Genomic DNA, 19,094 nt, shown 5'->3' with positions numbered 1-19,094 from the left:
GCCTGCGGCCCCGGCCCCCCGGCCCCGCCGCCGCCTCGCCGCCCGGCGCGCCGCTGCCGCACTACCTGGGCGCCTCGGTCATCATCACCAACGGCAGGTGACCTCGCGCGGGGCTGCCCGCAGGGAGAAGCCATAGGCCAGGCCTCGGGCTCCTGTTCTCCAGAGCGCAGCCGAGTGACGGGGGGCGAGCTGTATATGCACGGTTTAAATTAATTTATACAGAGACGACTATTTTAATAGAACTCCGCGGCCGACTTCTAGATTTTTACGTAGATCCCACAAACGCCAGTGCAGGGGACTGCGGTGCGCCCCGAGGCGGGGGGAGGAAGGCCCGCCGGACCTTTGTTCTCCAAGAGCCGGGTTCCAAAGGGGCAGAGCGGAGCGCCCCCCGCGTCCTATGTGTGACCTCAAACTACCCCGTCTTGGGGGCGGACTTGGGTTCTTCACCTTGACATCAGGCTCGCGCGCCTCGCCTCGCCCCCGATGCTCAGTAGCGGTCCCCCCGGGGGACTGAAGGAGCTCCCACCCCCACTGTAGAGGGGAGAGCGCACCCTGATACAGGCAGGCACGCCGGGGGGAGCCCACCTGGAAGGAGGAGGCCTCCAGAATTCAGAGTCTTGGAGTCAAAGGCGGGCTGTGATGACTGAAGTCCCACGCATCGGCAACAGCTCTGACGGCTTTACAAGTCATTCACGAGTCTCATTAAAAGTTGTGTTCATTTAAGCCTTTTCTCAGTACGAACATCAGCAAGCCGAGACCAAGGGAGTGAACGCACACGGGTGTGCCTCACAAGCACATTCGTGAGCTTTTACTTCCTAACCCCTATTAACTCTTGATACCACCAAGAATAGCACCTTCAGAATATATGGAATAGGCATTAAATGCAAAAACAGAGAAAGCCAGATATTTTCTGAGAACAACAAGTGGATGACGAGGTGCCCAAGGCAACTGGCTATCCCAGTCAGGTTTGCTTAGGGGACAACATCCCTCTGGCCCACACAGACCTGTAATTCCCTAGGCTCGTGTTTGCTACAAGTCATGCTAATAAAGTTAGTTACATTGCATGTGCAATAAGGAAATTGTCAATGCACTGCGCCCCCGTGGAAGAACGCTCGAGAGGAATGGTATAAAAATGGTGTATACATTTCCTTCAGCATTTCCTGCATTTCCTGCATAGCAAGAAAACCCCGTGAACGTGTCCTGTATGTAACAGGTGAACAGAAATCCTTTTATAAGGCACCAGCAGTGTTTTAAAAATAAACTTCCATTCATTTTTGTCTTACTTTTATATTTTTGCTTCAAGATTTCACCATTTAAAAATCCTACCATGGCTCTGAAATGGCTTGATGCATTGAACCACCGTCTTTCAATTTGCTCCACACTATAAACACTCCCTCATTTCCTTTTTTCAAAAATGGTTTTCTTTCAGGAAACTCTGCGCCTGAGTGGAAAGAGTTTTCACAAATGTCTTTAATTCGTTCTTCTAGAATCAAAGCTCACCTATATATAATTGACTGTTTGCAACATGTGAAATGATCGCTTGCCAACCTAGTGTCACACTGAGGGTCTGCCTCATTCTTAGGGCGTCAGTAGCCTTATGGTAGGGGTGACATTTGCAAATTTAGGAGCATGTGCGGTGCAGCAAAGGGACTGAGTCGAAGAATCGAACGCACGCACCTCTACACGACACTTAGCTCTACCTCATTAACAGCTCTTCATACACACAGAAAATAAGCCTGGGGTATTATTTTTTATGCTCACAAGTCTCGCCATTAAACCGGGATTCCTGAAAGATGGGGCTTTGATGAGCAGGCGATATCACCTGACATTTTTTCAATAAACTACCACAAAATGCATTTGTGTCTACCTTGTGATTCATCATCGGGGGCTGTGTTCGTTAGTAAATACAAACCATGAAGGCTTTCGAGCAGTTTAGGAGCAAAGGTTACTGTGAAAAAATAAGACCATGATAGATTTGCAAATGATAACGTAAATAGTCTTAACAACGAGTGTGTATGTACTTGAAAAATAAAATGTGTACTAGGGAAAACTTCCTTGTCTAAACAAACATTGGGGTTTTCATAGCCTAGAACATGAAGGAAGATTCCTATGCAAGCCAGCTTCCAGGAGGCCGGCAGCTCAGTGCAAAGTTAACAGGAGTTACCATGGCAACCTAATATTGTTACCTCCATCTTTAAGAGTCTGCACATTTAAGCTGGGGGTATCATTTCTTGACTTCTGTGAGGCTCCGGCAGGGGAAGAGGAAGCATTTTAATAAATATGACTCTCTTTCACACACACAAAAAAAGAAAAAAAAATTGTAGTGGGTCCTAACACGTTGACAAAAATGCCAGATCAAACGGATTTGAGAAATAAACCCGGTTCAACACTGGCCGGGCCCTCCAAGGGGCCTCCCAGGGAAAGGAATTCTTTTATGTTCATGGAAGCCCTTTCTAGAAAAGCCATTCCATTCATACCTTTGTAGAGAAGGGAACAGGGTATGAAGAAGGCTGCTCTGAGGAAATCTGCAAGAGCTGGGTATTTTGCACCCCCTTGCCCCCCCCCTTTGTCCTTTTTAAAGTCCTATGGCCAAGCCTTCCCCCTTGGACCCTAAAGGTGGGAGAAGTTTATACAGTCAATGAATCCTATACAATGTCTATCCGAAGTTGTAATTTATTGTAACTGTAAGACAGTTAAGGTAGACCGTGGGGGCTGCTACAGATAAAATGGGATAAAAAGAAAATTTTCCAATAAATGCCAGAAAACTATAGTAGTTTAAAATCTTAGTTAATCATAGCCCTCGGGTTATCAAAGATGCATTATTCAAGCTATTCCTAAACTTAAATATGATATATAAGGTTAAAATCTTGGGGAAAAACCTCAAAAGTCAAGCAGTTCTTACAAAAGTAAGAACAATTGTACAAGAACAAAATCTGTTCTAGTAAATTTGTTGTTACATTAAATTTATTTTTCAATTTAAAAATTTATATTAAATGGTTATATTAAATTTATTTCTCACCTCAGTTAAAAGGGTTCTTTGTTTTTGTGTTTTTTTTTTTTTACTTTGGGTTTTGCTAACTTTCACTCTTTGGAGTAATAAAATTTCTCTTTTGTATGACACATAATACATTTATCAAAAATAAATAAAAAACAACCAAAAAAGCACCCGACTTCTCAATACTTAGAAATATACATTTTCCTTACTATGTAAAACTATTTATTTTGTAAAAATGTTTAAATATGAATAAAAATTCTGTAACCAAGAGTAGTTGCCTATTTTCAAAATTGAAACTTGCGGTCAAAATAACAAGGAGCCCAAACTGTACAGAAAATCTTGAAGTTTATTTTGGTAGACTTGCTTCTTACAGGCATTGGCTTAAAGTAATTACTTTTCTGAGACGATTCTTGGAAAAGGTACAAATGCGAAGGCTTACGCTTTTTAAAATTTCAGAGGTGCATAGTCATAACCCAGGAATAAGGATTCTCCGCGTGCTGCCTGTTAAGAGCAAGCAGACCTTCCCGAATGCAAGCCGAAAACGTCTCCTGCTGCGTTCTGAAGCCGCTGGGGGAGGCTGGCTTCTCCCCGGCTTCCTAGACTCCAGGGCAGGGGCAACTACAGAGGCCACCCCCGCGGGGGTAGGTGGGGGGCCCGGGGTCTGGAGGCTGCATGCTCCCCGCACCTGGGCTTGTGCGCACCCCCCCCCCCATCGGCCCACTTATTCCCACATCGGGCAAAGTCTGCAGGAGCGCCCCCCACCGACTGTTTCGGACCAGACACGAATCCTGCGACTTCGCCCAGGGTCAAGGGGCGCTGCTTTGGTAGGGGCCGCCGGAAGGCCTTTTGGGAAAAAGATGTGTACGAGGGGAAACTTCCTTGTGCACATTCAGGGGGAGCTTTCCCAGGGCTTCCCCTGAAATCTGTGGCCAGCCCAGAAGCAAGGAGGTCTTGCCTTTTTTTTTTTTTTTTTTTTTTTTTTTTGACATAACCAGGTAGATGCTCGCGGCAGGGCCTCTGAACTTGCGAGCAAATCCAGGGCCCTGGAAGCGCATGCCAGTCCTGAGTTCGGCTGCCGTGTTTTAAAGATTATGAAGAACATGCAACGTTTCTGTTAAGACTTTAAAGCTCCTCGAGATTCGAGATTGCCAGGTGCGCAAAGGCCCCCGAGCCATGAGGGTAGTGCGGCAGGCAGGTAATTTCCCCAACGCTAATAGCTCTAAGGAAGATGCTTTCATTCAGCGCTTCTAGATGAAGCAGAATTTCAAAAGTCTTTGGTTCATAGGAGGCAAGATCGGGTTTACAGAAAACGTATCATCTGCTTCAAGTCTATTTTGTCTCTCCCAAGACAACTGTGCGGCGGCACAAGCAAGAAACAGTCTTGAAAGCCCAGAGGCCAAGCAGCATGCCCGGATCATCTCCATCTGCACTGACACGGCCACACATCATTAGTTTTAATTTACAGAAAGGAAATTAAATGATAACATTTTCCCCCCAAAGCAGAACTGTCTAGAATGGGACTTCAGCTTAAAACAAAACATAGCATGTTTTTCATTAAAGAACCCCCCAAAGAAATTCAAACAGTAACAATGGCAGCTCTGAGAGATGACTTGCCTTATGTTACAAACTTTGAGAAATGAAACTTGCAACATTAGCCTGGAGATCTTTCCTCCTGATGATATTTTGCAGATGCCCTCTCTCAAGGGTGAGTCCATTTGGTGATTTTGGGGTGCTGTGGACTTTTATTGAAACTTGTCACTAGTTCCAAAAGAAGACTTGGACACATAGGAGAGAGCATTTTTTTTTTTTTGAGAAAAGTAATTCTAACGGAAGCCTTATTTGCAAAAATTACTTCTGAAGTTCTTTTAAAGTTCCATTTCCAAAAAACACATATTGGGTTGGTGTACTAAACTAAACACGCTATTCCCCCCCGCCCCTTCCTATGGTGCTGCCTGTGCCTGGCTAAAGGTAGGCAGATTTTATACTGAAAACCACGAGTTTCTGGAATTGGCCTGACTGGGTCAAGCTGGTGCTAGTGTTCAATGAGGGGATTCTGTTCAAAGCCGAGAGCTCCATCGAGTTTTCTTTCCACTAATTTCAGTTGGGACTGGCAGGAAGGGAAGAAAGTGGGCAAAAAATTGGCCTTTTAAGGCTGAAAAGGACCGTGTGTGATTCACAAGTTCAGAGATAGCAGTGACGTGGAGAAAGCATGGAGTGCATCTGGAGATCGCAAATGCATATCAAAAGGTTTCCTTTCTTTTGTTCTTCCAGGGAGACTTTTAGGGCATCAGATCTTGAAGTCTTCTTTTTAAAGCTTCACACACACACACACACACACACACACACACACACACACACACCCTTAAATGATGGTGTTCAGTATCAGCTGCATTTTGTTTCTTGGCAATTTAAGGAAAGGGGAGGCAAAAAAATTACGACTTACAAATAAAATGCCACGTACTGCTACATTCTGTGCACCAAAGGGTCTTTCAGGAATGCTCCAGACTTCAAAGCGAGCCCACCACAGGCTTAGAAGCTCCAAATCCTCCCTCGTGTGGGGTATATGCCTGAGTCTTCGTCTCCAACTGTTAGGGCCCAATCATCCACCCCACATGCACACGAGGACTAATCAACGCCTTAAGGATCTTGAACTTGATCCCGTCCCTTCAGAATCTGCCGTGAGTTCAAACTTAGGAAAAGAGAGCTCATAAATTAATGTCGAAGTAAGTAACCGATCTCCTCTACAAGGTCACTGCAACCACACCAGGGACACCCTCAAACCACTGGGCCCAGACTTAACGCTCACGAGTCTACCGTCTCTTTTCTTATTAGCAAACAAATAAAACAACGACCAAGTGCCAATGCATGTTCCTCTAAGAAAACACCTCCCCGAATGCTCGTAAACGGGGTCACCAAACCTCTATCTCATCGCCGGCCTGGGCCTGGAAGCTTTTTTGGATCTGTTTTTTAATAGTCTGGGAGTGAAGGTCTCTGCTACCGGGGAAACATCTGAATTATTCCATTGCTGTTTTCCAAAATAAAAACTTTTTTTTTTTGGCCAATAAACACCCATCCGAGCCCAAGGGGGAGAAGGATTTCACACCTGTGGCGGTGTTTCACCTGAACTAAATCTTCCGCTTGTCATCCCTCCACCCCAGAACATCTGCAAACGCCAAGAAAAATGGCAGCAGACAGAGCAACATGAAGTAATTAAGCAGATGAACGGGAGGGAGGCCACCTTCGCCTACAGCTCTAAATCCGTTTTCCAGATCCTAGGCGAGGAAAGGCGGCAGGAATGAACTGGAATGCTGGCTGCGGTGGCCCTCCTGCGCGGTGGCCCCAGGCAGGCCGCACGCAGGTCCCAGGCCTGGCTACTGGTGTTTGGGGACGATCAGGTTTCTCAGCATGTCGAAGGAGTTGCCGTCGGGATGCACGGTCATCACCTCGCCGTCCTCCTGCTGGACCTGAAGGAACCCGGAGTCATCCAGGCCGACTAACCACACCTCTGGCCCCTCGAGGCTTCCCAGGCGGACCCGCTGGCCACTGCACGTGAAGAAGAGCAGAGGGTCAGTGGGAAAGGTAATGCGGTGTCTGGGGACAGGTAGCTAAGGACTCACCCCTCCGGCAGGGGAGGGGGTGGGCGAGATCAAATGCTCTGACTTTCACTGGTCCCGCAGGAACTGTTTTGCTAACTACTGGAAGAATCGGGGTGATGGAAATTCCAACAGGGAGCGTGGCCTTTCTCCTAATTCCGATCACCTGGATGAGGATTTGCCCCACTTCCTCGCCCTGTGGCTCTCTGAAGAACCACTGTGCAATTCTAGGTGTTTGGGCTGAGATTGCGGGGGAAGAAGCTGAGTTGGAAAGCGGATTTTCTAAAACGAAGCTGGGTACCATCAACGTCACGTTAAACCCACTCTAAAGCTGTTTCTTTTAATATTTTCCAAATGTATCTGTTGAGTTACATCCTTGTTAAATAGCTTTTAAAATATAGGGTCCACCCCTGCCCCCCCCAGCCACTCATTTTTATTTGGAAGGATTTTAAACCTACAGAAAAGTTGAATAGGAAAACGACCCCCAGAATCCCCCTTCACTTATCTTCACACCAACTGATAACATTTTCCATATTCGCTCTTTCTCTTCATGCACACACACATGCTTTTCTGCTGACATTTAAAAATAAGTTGCAGGCATCATGACACTTTATACTTAAATACTTCAGCATGTACCTCCTAAGAACAATCTCCCACAAAACCCGAATACCATTATCACCCTCAGGAAATCTAATCTCCATATAATAACATCTAGTATATAGTTCATGTTTAAATTTCCCCATTGTCCCATTAATATCGTCTGTGGCCATTTCCTCCCATCCAGGATCTAATTATGAATCCCATTTTGCATTTAGTTGTCATGCCTCTTAAATCTCAAACAAATCTCCGACCTTCTTTTTATTTTTGGGTTTGAAGACAAGGACACTTCTGAGGCGGTCGAGGCCTGTTGGTGTTCACCGTGCTGCGGGCGCACGTGTTAAGACACGAATGTTCGGCCAGCCTCCGAGTTCCTGATTTAGGAGGCCCAGGGTGCAGCCTGACCCTGTGCATTTCTCACAAGTTCCCAGGTGAGGGTGCTACCGCCCCCTGGGGGATCTCACTTTGAAAACTGTTATCTAGAATGTTCTACAATTTAACCTGTGTCTGTTTCCTCACGTTAGGCTCTTCTTAGACATGCTGGAAAACTCTCGGGTGAGGTGTGTCCTTCCCACAGCATCCCACCAGCAGGCACTGGATGCCGGTTCCTCCTGGTGTTGCTGATGGTTACTTGCTCAATGTGGTGGACACCAGTTTTCTCCATCAGAAAGACGAAAAAATAATTATCTAGGGGCACCTAAGTGGTGAGGTCGGTTAAGCACCCAACTCTTGGTGTCAGCTCAGGTCTTAACGTCGGGGTCGTGGGATCGAGCCCCACACTGAGCTCCGTGCGAGGTGCAGTCTGCCTGAGGCTCTCTCTCCCTCTCCCCCTGTACCTCCCCCTGCTCACGTGCCGCGCTCTCTCTCTCTAAAATAAATAAATCTTTTAAAAAAGGCAATTATCTAGACCTATGCTTAGTCTCTTGTTTTAAGATACTGAAATATTCACTTAATAAAGACATTTTAAAAGCATGACGATGGGCCAGCACTGACCTGTGTACCCAATACTTATAATAAAGGGGAAGAATGCCATTGGGCCCTTTGTCCTGAAATGTGTCGATCAGTTTCTCCAGCACCGTCACAGTTCTGGCGATGAGACTGTCAGTTCTTAAGGGCTTCAGCTCTGTCCTGTGTTGCTTATTGTATTCTGTGATGAGATCATTGATGCATATGGTAGGGTTACTGTTACTCACGTTAAATCCACAGCCTGCACAAAAACAGTTGAAAAACATGAGCGGCTCAACCTACTGATGGCATCGCACGTTCCTCCCAACCACCTGGAAGGAGTTATAGCCTTTATCCCCAACTCCCTGCTTCCTTTCCCTCGTTTCAAATTTATCATCTCTGGCCACTTAAAGAATGACTTATCGGGGCGCCTGGGTGGCACAGTCAGCTGAGCGTCTGACTCTTGGTTTCAGCTCAGGCTGTGATCTCAGGGCCGTGAGATCGAGCCCCACATGGGGCTCTACACTCAGCACAGAGTCTGCTTAACATTCTTTCTCCTTCTCCCTATGCCCCTACTCCCCACGCACTCTCTCTCTCAAATAAATAAGTAAATAAAAAAATCTTAAAAAAAAAATGAACGACTTATGTCTTTGGGACTATCTGCCTTCTGATCGTCCCTTTATTATCCTTGTTCAAGCCACGACCACCCCAACCTTGCTGTGGATTGGTTGGGGGAGAAAAACCAGCCAGATTCAATTCAATTAAACAGAAGCTATGACTGGGGCAAAGCTCCTTGGAGTGGCCTCGGAAACAATGCTTCACATGGTCTCGCCAAGAACGGTCGCTCTGCACTGAGCCCATTGTGAAGGAAAGTCTCTTGTTTCTTTTCCGACTTGAATAACAAAACACATGGCTGAAAATAAAGAATTTCACTCAGGTCTTAAGGAGTAAACTCTGGATTCAGAGATTTCAAACCTTGGTCACGGCATAACCCCAGAACACATCTTTTAATACGTTGTCCTTGGAAGTCTCTGGTGCTAGGGTTACGCTCTTGGCAAGGGGCCAACCTGTGTTCCGTGGCTCTTTTATAGGCTCCTAACCCAGGGCTTCCGGAGACGGAGTGACCAGCAGTGGGGTTTGAACAGGCTTGTCTCTGCCGTTACTTAATACCATCATCCTCTCTGGGAAAGTTAGAGTGTTAGAGAAGCCAAGCCTCAGTTTTCAACAGGGCCCGGAACCAACCTCAAAGAGGTCTTCAATAAGGATGAAATACTGCAAGAACTAAGCAGTGAGACACTCTTGTTTTCAGTGCCTCTGAGAAAAAAATTCCCCAAATACTCGCCTCAGATAGAAAGATGACACTTACAATTAACAGTATTCTTTGGTAAACGTTCTGAGCCATTTTTAGTGTGAAGGGGAGGATTGATAGGCCTCAGATTTTTTTTTTTTTAATATACTGGCTATTAAATACAAAGCACTGTAAATTACATCTGGAAAAAAAAAACAAGTAACTACAGCAACAGGGGAGAATCAGCAACTGTTCATTCGTTCATCCGACAACACATACAGTACGGAGCGTAAGGTATTCAATCAAGTGCATATGGTGTTGAAAAATCTCCCCTATATTCAGAAAATTAAAAGTCCTGGGGAACAGAGCAGCACTGACCACTGCCAACTCAGGCTATGTCTTTGCAAGGACCAGAGAGCACCCCTGTTGGGGACCCTGATTCTTTCCCCAAAGACACCCCCTTTCCCCCCATCACCTCCTGGGGCCTTAAGAATTTAATAAAAGCCATGAATTCTCCCTACAGGAACATGTTTCCTTTCCCCCACACTGACAGAAGCCATGCCTGGACCTCCTCGATATCTCGGGGCCTGACTTCAGAATATCTGCATCTAATCTAGTGGACACATTTAAAAATGGGAAGCAGAGCTTGGAGGCTAGGAAGTGGTTGGCTCAGAATAATATTGCCAGTTGGTGACAGAGCTGGAAACTTAAGCTTCACACTTTTTGGCAGGGACTTCGGACACATCATCACACGTTTTCTGCCCATTCCTCATTTCTGAACACTAAGTTCTCCTGGACATCAGGGAGGAGATGATGCTTGGATGAGCAGAGCCTAAGAACTTCTGAAACGCTTTCTGAATCTGTCTCCTTGCCTGCTGTGGATGTGCTGAGGGGAAATGGGATTCTGCACCCTACCTTGACCAGCCTGGAGCTTCTTCTGAAGGTCAAAAAACCCCACAAAAACAAAAACAAAAAAACAAAAAAACAAAAACCACGCAACTTTTCCCAGGCCTGGGAAGGTCCAATTAAGAATGCAAGAGCACCGGGAGACTCATCTTTGAGATTAACTTTCTTTTCTTATTACAAAATGGCATATTAAATGTTTATTTTCACCATTTCTAATTCAACAAGAAGCCGGCGTGTGGAGAGGTGCAACAAAAAACCTGTTTGATGTGGTACCGATCTGGCGGTTTCCATGGCCATAGACAGGAACGCTGAACCTCTGGAGAGGCTTTCAACCAATCCGGCCTGTTTTGCATACATATTGTGCTCTGTAACTCAAGGCTCAAAGAAAAAGTAATCCCATATGATAATCCACTCCCCTCAAGATAGCCATGTAGAAACCATTTTTAGTTTTTTTATTCATCTAAAAATGTGGAGGAAGGGGCGCCTGGGTGGCTCAGTCATTAAGCGTCTGCCTTTGGCTCAGGGCGTGATCCTGGAGTTCTGGGATCGAGCCCCGCATCAGGCTCCTCCGCTATGAGCCTGCTTCTTCCTCTCCCACTCCCCCTGCTTGTGTTCCCTCTCTCACTGGCTGTCTCTCTCTCTGTTGAATGAATAAATAAAATCTTAAAAAAAAAAAAGGGGAGGAAAGACTTTCACAACTCACCAATGAGTATATAAAATGTTTCTCCCAAAAGCGTCGAGTTAACCAGAACCCCACCAAGCTTCATGAGGTCACTGTAGTAAATATCGTTGGGCCACTTCACTCGTAGGTTGATATCCTAAAGGAAAACCTGCACGTTAATCAAGCAATCACGGGACACAAAGGGGCCGGGAGAGGTCGTCCAGCTCAAAGGAAGATGAGCGGGATACTCTCGACTCTAACGGAATGAGGGATCTCATCCTCGCTTCTTGTTCTGAGGGCTAATCCTTTCTTTAGGGCAATGCAGTGGTCAAGGACCACCTCGGGGCCAGGAGAGAGACCTATAGACCTATCTGGCGTCAGTCCTGGCATTCTCTCCACACCCCTGCCCTCTTCATCACCCCAGGCCAGGCATGGTCGTTTCCTTGTGCTGTGCTTTACTGGGCTTCGCGGACACTGTGTTCCTTATAAATTGAAGGTCGGTGGCAACCCTGAGGCGAGCAAGTCTGTCGGTATCATTTGTCCAATGATATTTACTCCCTTTGTGTCTCTGTGTCACATTTTGGTAATTCTCACATTTCAAACTTTTCCAGCCTCTGTTATGGTGATCTGTGATCTGTGATTACGACTCACTGAAGGCCCCGATGATGGTGAGCAGTTTTTGGCAATAAAATATCTTTTAATCAAGGTATGTACATTGTTTTTTTAGACATAATGCTATTGCACACTTAACAGACCACGGCGTAGTGTGAACATGACTTTTATATGCACCGGGAAGCCAAAAACTCCTTTGACTCACTCTCTATTGTGAGGATCTGGAACCGAACCTGCAACACGTCTAAGGGGTCCTCGTGTCAACAGCCACCCCCACTGAGTACCTGTCATGTGCAGGGGGCAGGGCAGGGACACGGTAATACACCGAGGGTTCTTTTCCCTTGAGGAGCTCATGCTCGAGAAAGAAAGATGCCCCACATTAACCACTGTCACAAAAGGTGGGTAGGACTGTGTCAAGTAGAATCCTAGAGAGACACAGAGAAGGAACTCGGTTCACTGGATTATCACCAAAGGCCTCAAAGAACTGCCAGCAGTCAACAGGTAACAGAAACGGACTTGTTCTGTGGCTTACTGCCTCTCCATCCCGAAGCAAACCCGGGCAACCCGGCCTGGGCCCCCCTGTCATGGTCACAGTGGAATGGTCCAAGGGCGGACAGTGCCTTGAGCTGGCCCCCCAGACCCCACCTCCTGCCATGACTCTTAAGCAGGGACACAGACTGGCTGAGACCCAGTGGGTGCCGGGTCTCCTGGGCTTCCCAGGCCTGGGGCTGGCAGCCAGGTGGTGCGCTGTGTGGGTAGAGGAAGAAAATCTGGACACATGAGGCTGGAAGAAAGACACTCAGCAAAATAAATCGAAAGACTGCAGCATAGCGAATGGCCTCTGATCCCACAGGGCTGGCTCTTCCTTAACTGAGGGCCAGCCGGGCACTGAGCCCCATCTCAGCACTGGTCTGCATGTTACTTAACCAAACCCACATGGGGGTCCTAGTTTCACCTCCATTTAACGAGGAAGAAACTGAAGCAGAGAGAGATGGCCTGGCTTGCTCGAGGTTACGCTCGGAAGAAGCAGAGCTGAGATTCAAACCCGGGGCTTTCTGACACCAAGCCCCCAGGTGCTTAACACTATGCTATGTAGCCTGCTGCTTCTAAGAAATCCCTTTCTTTCCCTCTTTTTCTTTGCATAGTGGCCACTTAGAATGCGTTTCCTGTTCTTCAGAAGCTCGTATGCCCTCGCATAGCGCTCTAGGTGGGCAGAAGAAATGCAGAAGCACAAAAGAACGAAAGTATAAGCAAGCTGTGGGTGTGTACCATGACCTGTAACTGAGAGGCGGCTTCCTATTTTTTCCTGTTGTAGAATAGGGATCTCAATGGGGTGCGGAGCAAGGGGGGCATTCTGCCACCTTGTCCCAGGGGACACCGGGCAATACGGGAGACATTTCTGGTCACTCTCCCAGGTCCCCTTCTTTGTCCTCTCTTGCCCTCCCAGGTCCCCCTGTGCCCAGCACAGTCCCTGCCCAAGCCTGGAAACAGCTCCCCCAGCATGTGGGCAGCCGCTTTCCTCTGCGCTGGCCCTGCCCTTGGGCTTCTGTTTTACTTCACACTTTTGGACCTAGTTCATGCTGCAGCTTAGGGAATCGCGGGTTCTCGTGCAGGTAAACAACGACCTGTTTCAAGATGCAGAGAAAGGCCGCGTGCTTCTTTTTCACTATCTCACTCATTTATTCAAACAGCCGCGGCGGGCCTCCCAGGTATAAAGCACCATGTTAGGCCCTTTGGGACCAACATAAAACTAATCCTGCCTTCAAGGAGCTGTTTACTTTCGAGGAGCAGCCCAGGAGCACAAATAACCCCGCTTCTGAGCGATCCACGGGAAAAACCATGAAAGCGGCTCAGAGCTTCAAAATGCCAAAAGGTAGTTAGAGGAGGGAGTTTGTAGCTAGAAGTTTCTGGGGATGGCACTGGAGCTGGGCCTCCCAGGGCAAACAGAACTTGCAGGTGCGGGGAGGAGAGCTGAAGCAGGAATGTGGGGGTGGAGGGCTCCAGGTGCCCAGCGGAGACTTTGAGGATAGAAGAAGCAGCGGAACGGACAGCAGGCAACGTGGGTTCTGGAAGGAATAGCGGGCATTCCCGGGACACCGCCTCTGGTCCAGAGAGACGGGCATGATCTGTGTGCTGACAGGGACATCTGGCCAAGGATGTAAGAAACACAAACTCTGTGCAACTGGGGACTATTTCAACCATCCTGGAGCGGTACTGGGTAAGCCAAATAGCTCTGTTCAAAAGAAACGTTATGGGGGAGGGGGTGGGGGAGGGGGTAACTGGGGGATGGGCATTAAGGGGGACATGGGATGGAATGAGCATTGGGTGTTGTATGTGACTGATGAATCACTAAATTCTACCTCTGAGACTCATAATACAATATATGTTCATTAAAATTGAATTTAAATTTTTTTTTAAAAAAACACTAAGGAAATAAATCTTAAAAGTTCTCATCACAAGGGGAAAAAAATGTTTTTTGGTGACTCGAGGAGGTGATGGAGGTTAACTGACTGTGGTAATCAGGTCACAGTATACGAATGCCAAGTCCTTATGCCGCCTACCTCAAATGTACACGGTGGGTCAATTCTATCTCAGTAAAGCCGAAAATAAAACAAGAATAAACCCAACCCCAAACCAAAGTCACATCATACAGGTGAGACGGAGCTGCACGACTGCAGAAGCAGGACAGGAATTGGTGGGAGCTCCTTAAGGAGAAGGAGGGACACAGGCCCGTTAGGTGCGCTCCCGCCGAGGGCAAGCTTCCCGCCTCACATCCTGTTGCCCCAGCGCCTGGCGCGGCCTCGCTGGCCAGCGGGCACTCAGGGAATGCTCGCTCGGTTACAAGCAAGGCTACAGAGTCACAATCAAAGCCAAGAAAAAGCTAAACAGACTAATTTAAATTTTAAATTTTATTTATACATTTTTATTGTTTCCTACCACTTAAAAATTTTTTTAAATTTAAATTCAATTAATTAACATACAACGTATTATTAGTTTCAGAGGCAGAGTTCAGTGATTCATCAGTCTTATATAACACCCAGTGCTCATTACATCATGTGCCCTCCTTACTATCTATCACCCAGTTACCCCATCCCACCCCCTCCCATTATTTTATTTTTAAAAAAGATAATGCTTTATAAGTTTGTATGAAATGATTAGTACTATTTTTTGCATTTTTTCTTAGCGTTGCTCTTTATATAAAATTTATTTAAATTCAATTCAGTTAACATATGGTATATTCTTAGTTTTGGGAGTAGAATTCAGTGATTCATCCATTGCATATAACACCCAGTGCTTCAGGGTTCCTGGAGGGGAGGCGGGTGGGGGGATGGGGTAATTAGGTGATGGGCATTAAGGAGGGCACTTGATGTACATTTTAAACTTTTTAAAAAAGACTTTATTTATTTGTCAGAGAGAGAGCGAGCACAAGCAGGGGGAGCGGCACGCAGAGGGAGAGGGAGAAGCAGACTCCCTGCAGAGCAGGGAGCCCGATGCAGAGCTCGATCCCAGGACCCTGGGATCATGACCTGAGCCGAAGGCAGACACTTCACAGACTGAGCCACTCAGGAGTCCCAACATAAGTTTTTTTTTTTTTTTTTTTTTTTTAAAGATTTTTTATTTATTTGACAGAGATAGAGACAGCCAGTGAGAGAGGGAACACAAGCAGGGGGAGTGGGAGAGGAAGAAGCAGGCTCATAGCGGAGGAGCCTGATGTGGGGCTCGATCCCAGAACGCCGGGATCACGCCCTGAGCCGAAGGCAGACGCTTAACCGCTGTGCCACCCAGGCGCCCCCCAACATAAGTTTTAAATTTTGAATTATTTTCCTAAGACTAATGAACCTACTGCGAGGGTTAAAAATATTTCACCCCACGACAGAACTTTATCTTCTCAACTGCCTTCTATGAGGCAAAATGTCTAGCTCAGGGGCTGCGGGCTGACCTGCGAAGGTGTGTGAGGGCCTGACGAGCCCAGGCCCTTCAGATACAGAGAGCAAGGATGCTGAACGCTGGTAATAAACATCACAGTTCAGGGTGCGTGCCCGGGACTCCACATGACTGGGGAAACACATACCCCAGTCCTACACACGGTAACCATAAGGACACGACCACGTCAGAGGGGAGAACCCTTGCCCTGTTAAACACGAGGACAGGCCTGTTTGAAAGTCATGATCTTAGCCTCTCACTCAGGAATTAATACTATAATTGTGTTCAGCCTGACGCAAGAACTGTAGGTGGGAGGGAGGCTGGGGAGGAACCCCCTTTTTATATTCACATGAAATTCATCCAGGAAAACGGCATTAATCACCCTCTTCCTTGTCTCCTTACTAACTGATACTGATGGTAATGATGAAGCAGGCACCTCTGTCCCTACAGCGGGGAGCAGACACCCCCCGTTGAAGCTGGGCAGCCACAGGAGGGGAGCTCCGTGCTAAATGTAGACAGGGAATGAGAGGGTTGTTGAGGTCCATCCACTAAGACTTTTCACCGGAAGACACAACAGTGGTACATCAGTCCATTGTGCCTCAGTTAAAGGGGAAAAAAAAAAAAACCAACCCAGAGGCTTGCCCTAAGATGCCTGAGAAATCCGACAGCAGCACAGAAAGGGAATTCTGGGAAATAAACCCACCCCGGTGAGCCTGGAGCCACGCTTAGAGCTGGCGGTGCTTTTTGGACTCCAGGAGCGCTCTGCCCCCAGCTTCGCCAACAGCAGCCAGCCACTCCATGCGCAGCGGTCCCTCGGACACATGCACACACCGACCCCCACTGAGATCTGCACGCGGGGCGGGGCTTGCAGGGTGAGCGGATCGCACATACCTGGTACTCAGGGATGGACCTCACTGCCTCCACCACGGCCAGGGACATCAGATGCTGGACGAAGGGGATCCTCTGTCCCAGCTGGGATCTCAGTGGGATGGAAATGAGCAGGGTGGACAGAGCGCATCCCAGGGGGCTCAGCCAAGCATTCGCTCCTCGCCCTGGAACACACAGGCCCGTCAGGAAAGAGTCGGATGGATGCGCACGGCGTCCGAAAATGGGCCCAGGACTCAGAGCCACACGTAGGATCAACCCGCGTTGAGGAAGGTGCTTGGAGGTTCTGGGGTTAACTCAAGAACAGAGAAGCGTTTTAAAGTCTGACGCTGTGTTGCTGAACGAGTTTCTGGTAAGTAGCAGAGTGTTGTGCCTCAGTGAGCAGATCATTTGTGCTTTGATGATTCCACGTCCTACAGTGTCTGAACACGACTGTCAGCTAAATTGTCACCATCTGGTAATGCAGGCAAAGGCAGAGACAGTGGGGAAACTGGGCCGGGTCTGTCCTGGTTCAGGAGAGGTCTCGGATGTCACATTTTAGAAGTGACCCATATTGTGGTGATGGTCCCACAACCCTGTGAATACATTAAAAACCCCAGAATTGTATACTTTGATTGGGGGAACTGTATGGTCTGTGAATTATATCTCACTGTTATATGGAGGAAAAAAAATGGAAGCAGACTTTAAAAAGTAATCCCTGATATTAACACTCGGAGTTATTTTTTCTAAAATAGAAGTCAAGAAAATAAAATGCTCAAAATGAGAGGTATAACCCAAGTTCTTCAATGTTCTTTTCTTTTTAACCACTGTATTGAGCCCCACCCCCCAGCTTTGGATAAAATGAATTTTCTCTTTGAGTTATGTTCAAAAGACGTGTTCAAAGGAAAGAAGTGGAAAACAGTGGATTTCTTATTTCGTTGCTCCTTCTGAGAAAGGCATAAGAGCCTCTGAGAGTTAAAAGCACGTTTGGGTTGGCCTGGCACAGGCGGGGGCGGGGGCCAAGTGCCTCCGGCAGGACCACTGAGCACGGAGTCTGCTTGCGGTTGGACCCCAAGAGGATTCTGGGAGGATGCGGGCTCCCGTTTCCGAGGGTCAGCAGGTGGCGGAAGCTCTGAGCAGCGCTTGGCTTCTCTGTGGTCACTCTGTGAAGGGGCACTGACCACGGGTCACGGAATTTCCAGTGCGGCTGGGGTAGGGGCTGGCAGATGAAAGGGCTCTCCACGGGACATTCAACAAGGACCCAGAAGGCACCTCCCAGAGAACCTTCAGGCAAATAAACGTCTCTATAACACAGTAACGATTCACACACTGCAATGCCTAGAATGTGTCAGAAAGAATTTACAAGATGTAGGTGACGGAATGTTAAAACCATCCCCAGCGAATGTCCAGTAATTAATAACCATCTCCGTTCGAGAAAAAGCTTTAATTCTACCAAGACTCAGTCTTCTGATCAATTTCCCTCCGTCTTTCTCCATTTTCGGGGCGTGAAAACAAGCGCTCGCTCCTAACGCGAGTCTTCTCTGCGACCAGCACATGCAATCAGTGGGCAATCTGGCCACAAGAGTCACAGATTTTAGAAAACAGAACAACAGAAAGGATAACAAAAGATGACTGACCTTTGCCCTGCGTTTGGCGGACTGCGATGGCTATTAACCCCATTTCCTGCGGGATCTCAAACATCAACCTGCAAACGGTGGGAAAGACTGGTCAGCCAGAACAGGAACATGACAGCACAGCCCACGGCTCAGACGAAAGGAAGACCCAGTTTGTGCTCATCTGGGGGCAAGAAAAAGGGCCATTTCCTGCGTTTTGAGGGGTACTGACCCCATTCCCAGCATCTGTAGTGGTAACGAAGGAGAAGAGACGAAGAAAACACCACTGAATCAAAAAAGATTGGGGTGGGGGAAGCATGGGTGCCCGTCTGAGCTGTTAGTTCATTTAAGACGTTGTTCAATTCTATTTCTTTGGAATATCCTATGGAGAAGTGCTTTCTTCCCCCTCTGATGTGGTGTCCCTTCTCCGAGTGACAACTAGCAGTTCCTGACATTTGTTTCTACTTACGGTGCGTTTCTGTCCGAACACTAGAACATAATCATAACAGAAGTTTCTGATTATTCAGAAAGCCAATATGGTGGCAATAAAGCCGTTTAAAAGATACACTATCCCCTGAGAACTAATTATGTTTTAACTATAGTAAATAAATCTACACCTTCTGAGAAGTCGGAGAACCTTGGATCATTTTAGACTTGAATTCTGCTTTTAAAATGGTTTCATTGAAAAGAACGCAAACTTCCCTTTGGGGATAGGTAGAAAAGTGCCTTATATCTCCACCAAATGAGTCAACATTCACCTTTTTTTTTTTTCCCTTCAGCTAAGGAAAGGCGGAAAAAAAATCCCTCACTCCGAGAATTTCCTCCCAGCTACTCTCTACATATTTTAACTCCGTGTTAGGAAGGCTTTCCCCTGCATTTCCAGAAGTTGCTGACCAGGTACTGAGTGGGCATGGTTCATGGTAGGATTTATTAAACAGAGCAAAAATCAGGTTGGTCCACTGTCCGTGCAGCTGCTGGGGACTCTCTGAAATACTTCTGGGGGAGGGAAGAGGCGGGGGAGGGAGGATGGAGAGATGGTATTTGTAGGACGCTTCCAATAACAGTTTCCAGGGTTCCACAGCACCCCCCCCCCGCC

General features: G+C 47.3%; 1 protein-coding gene across 1 annotated transcript in view; it reads right to left on the bottom strand.

Annotated features, from left to right (window-relative positions):
• Positions 1-3,321: 3,321 nt before the first annotated feature.
• HLCS (holocarboxylase synthetase) overlaps positions 3,322-19,094 on the bottom strand; it is a 200,880-nt gene continuing 185,107 nt past the window's right edge. The window contains exons 5-9 of the mRNA XM_002917068.4: positions 18,023-18,090; positions 16,413-16,573; positions 11,028-11,142; positions 8,179-8,392; positions 3,322-6,538 (exon numbers count right to left, since the gene is read on the bottom strand). Of these exons, the coding sequence (XP_002917114.3) occupies positions 6,367-6,538; positions 8,179-8,392; positions 11,028-11,142; positions 16,413-16,573; positions 18,023-18,090 (730 nt within the window). The 3' untranslated portion in view covers positions 3,322-6,366. The remainder of the gene's footprint in view (positions 6,539-8,178; positions 8,393-11,027; positions 11,143-16,412; positions 16,574-18,022; positions 18,091-19,094) is intronic.

Source organism: Ailuropoda melanoleuca, chromosome 1 (genome assembly GCF_002007445.2).
Source record: "Ailuropoda melanoleuca isolate Jingjing chromosome 1, ASM200744v2, whole genome shotgun sequence".
Classification (NCBI taxonomy): domain Eukaryota; kingdom Metazoa; phylum Chordata; class Mammalia; order Carnivora; family Ursidae; genus Ailuropoda; species Ailuropoda melanoleuca.
Note: the sequence above shows the minus strand (reverse complement) of the source record. Positions and strands in the feature narration are given on the sequence as shown.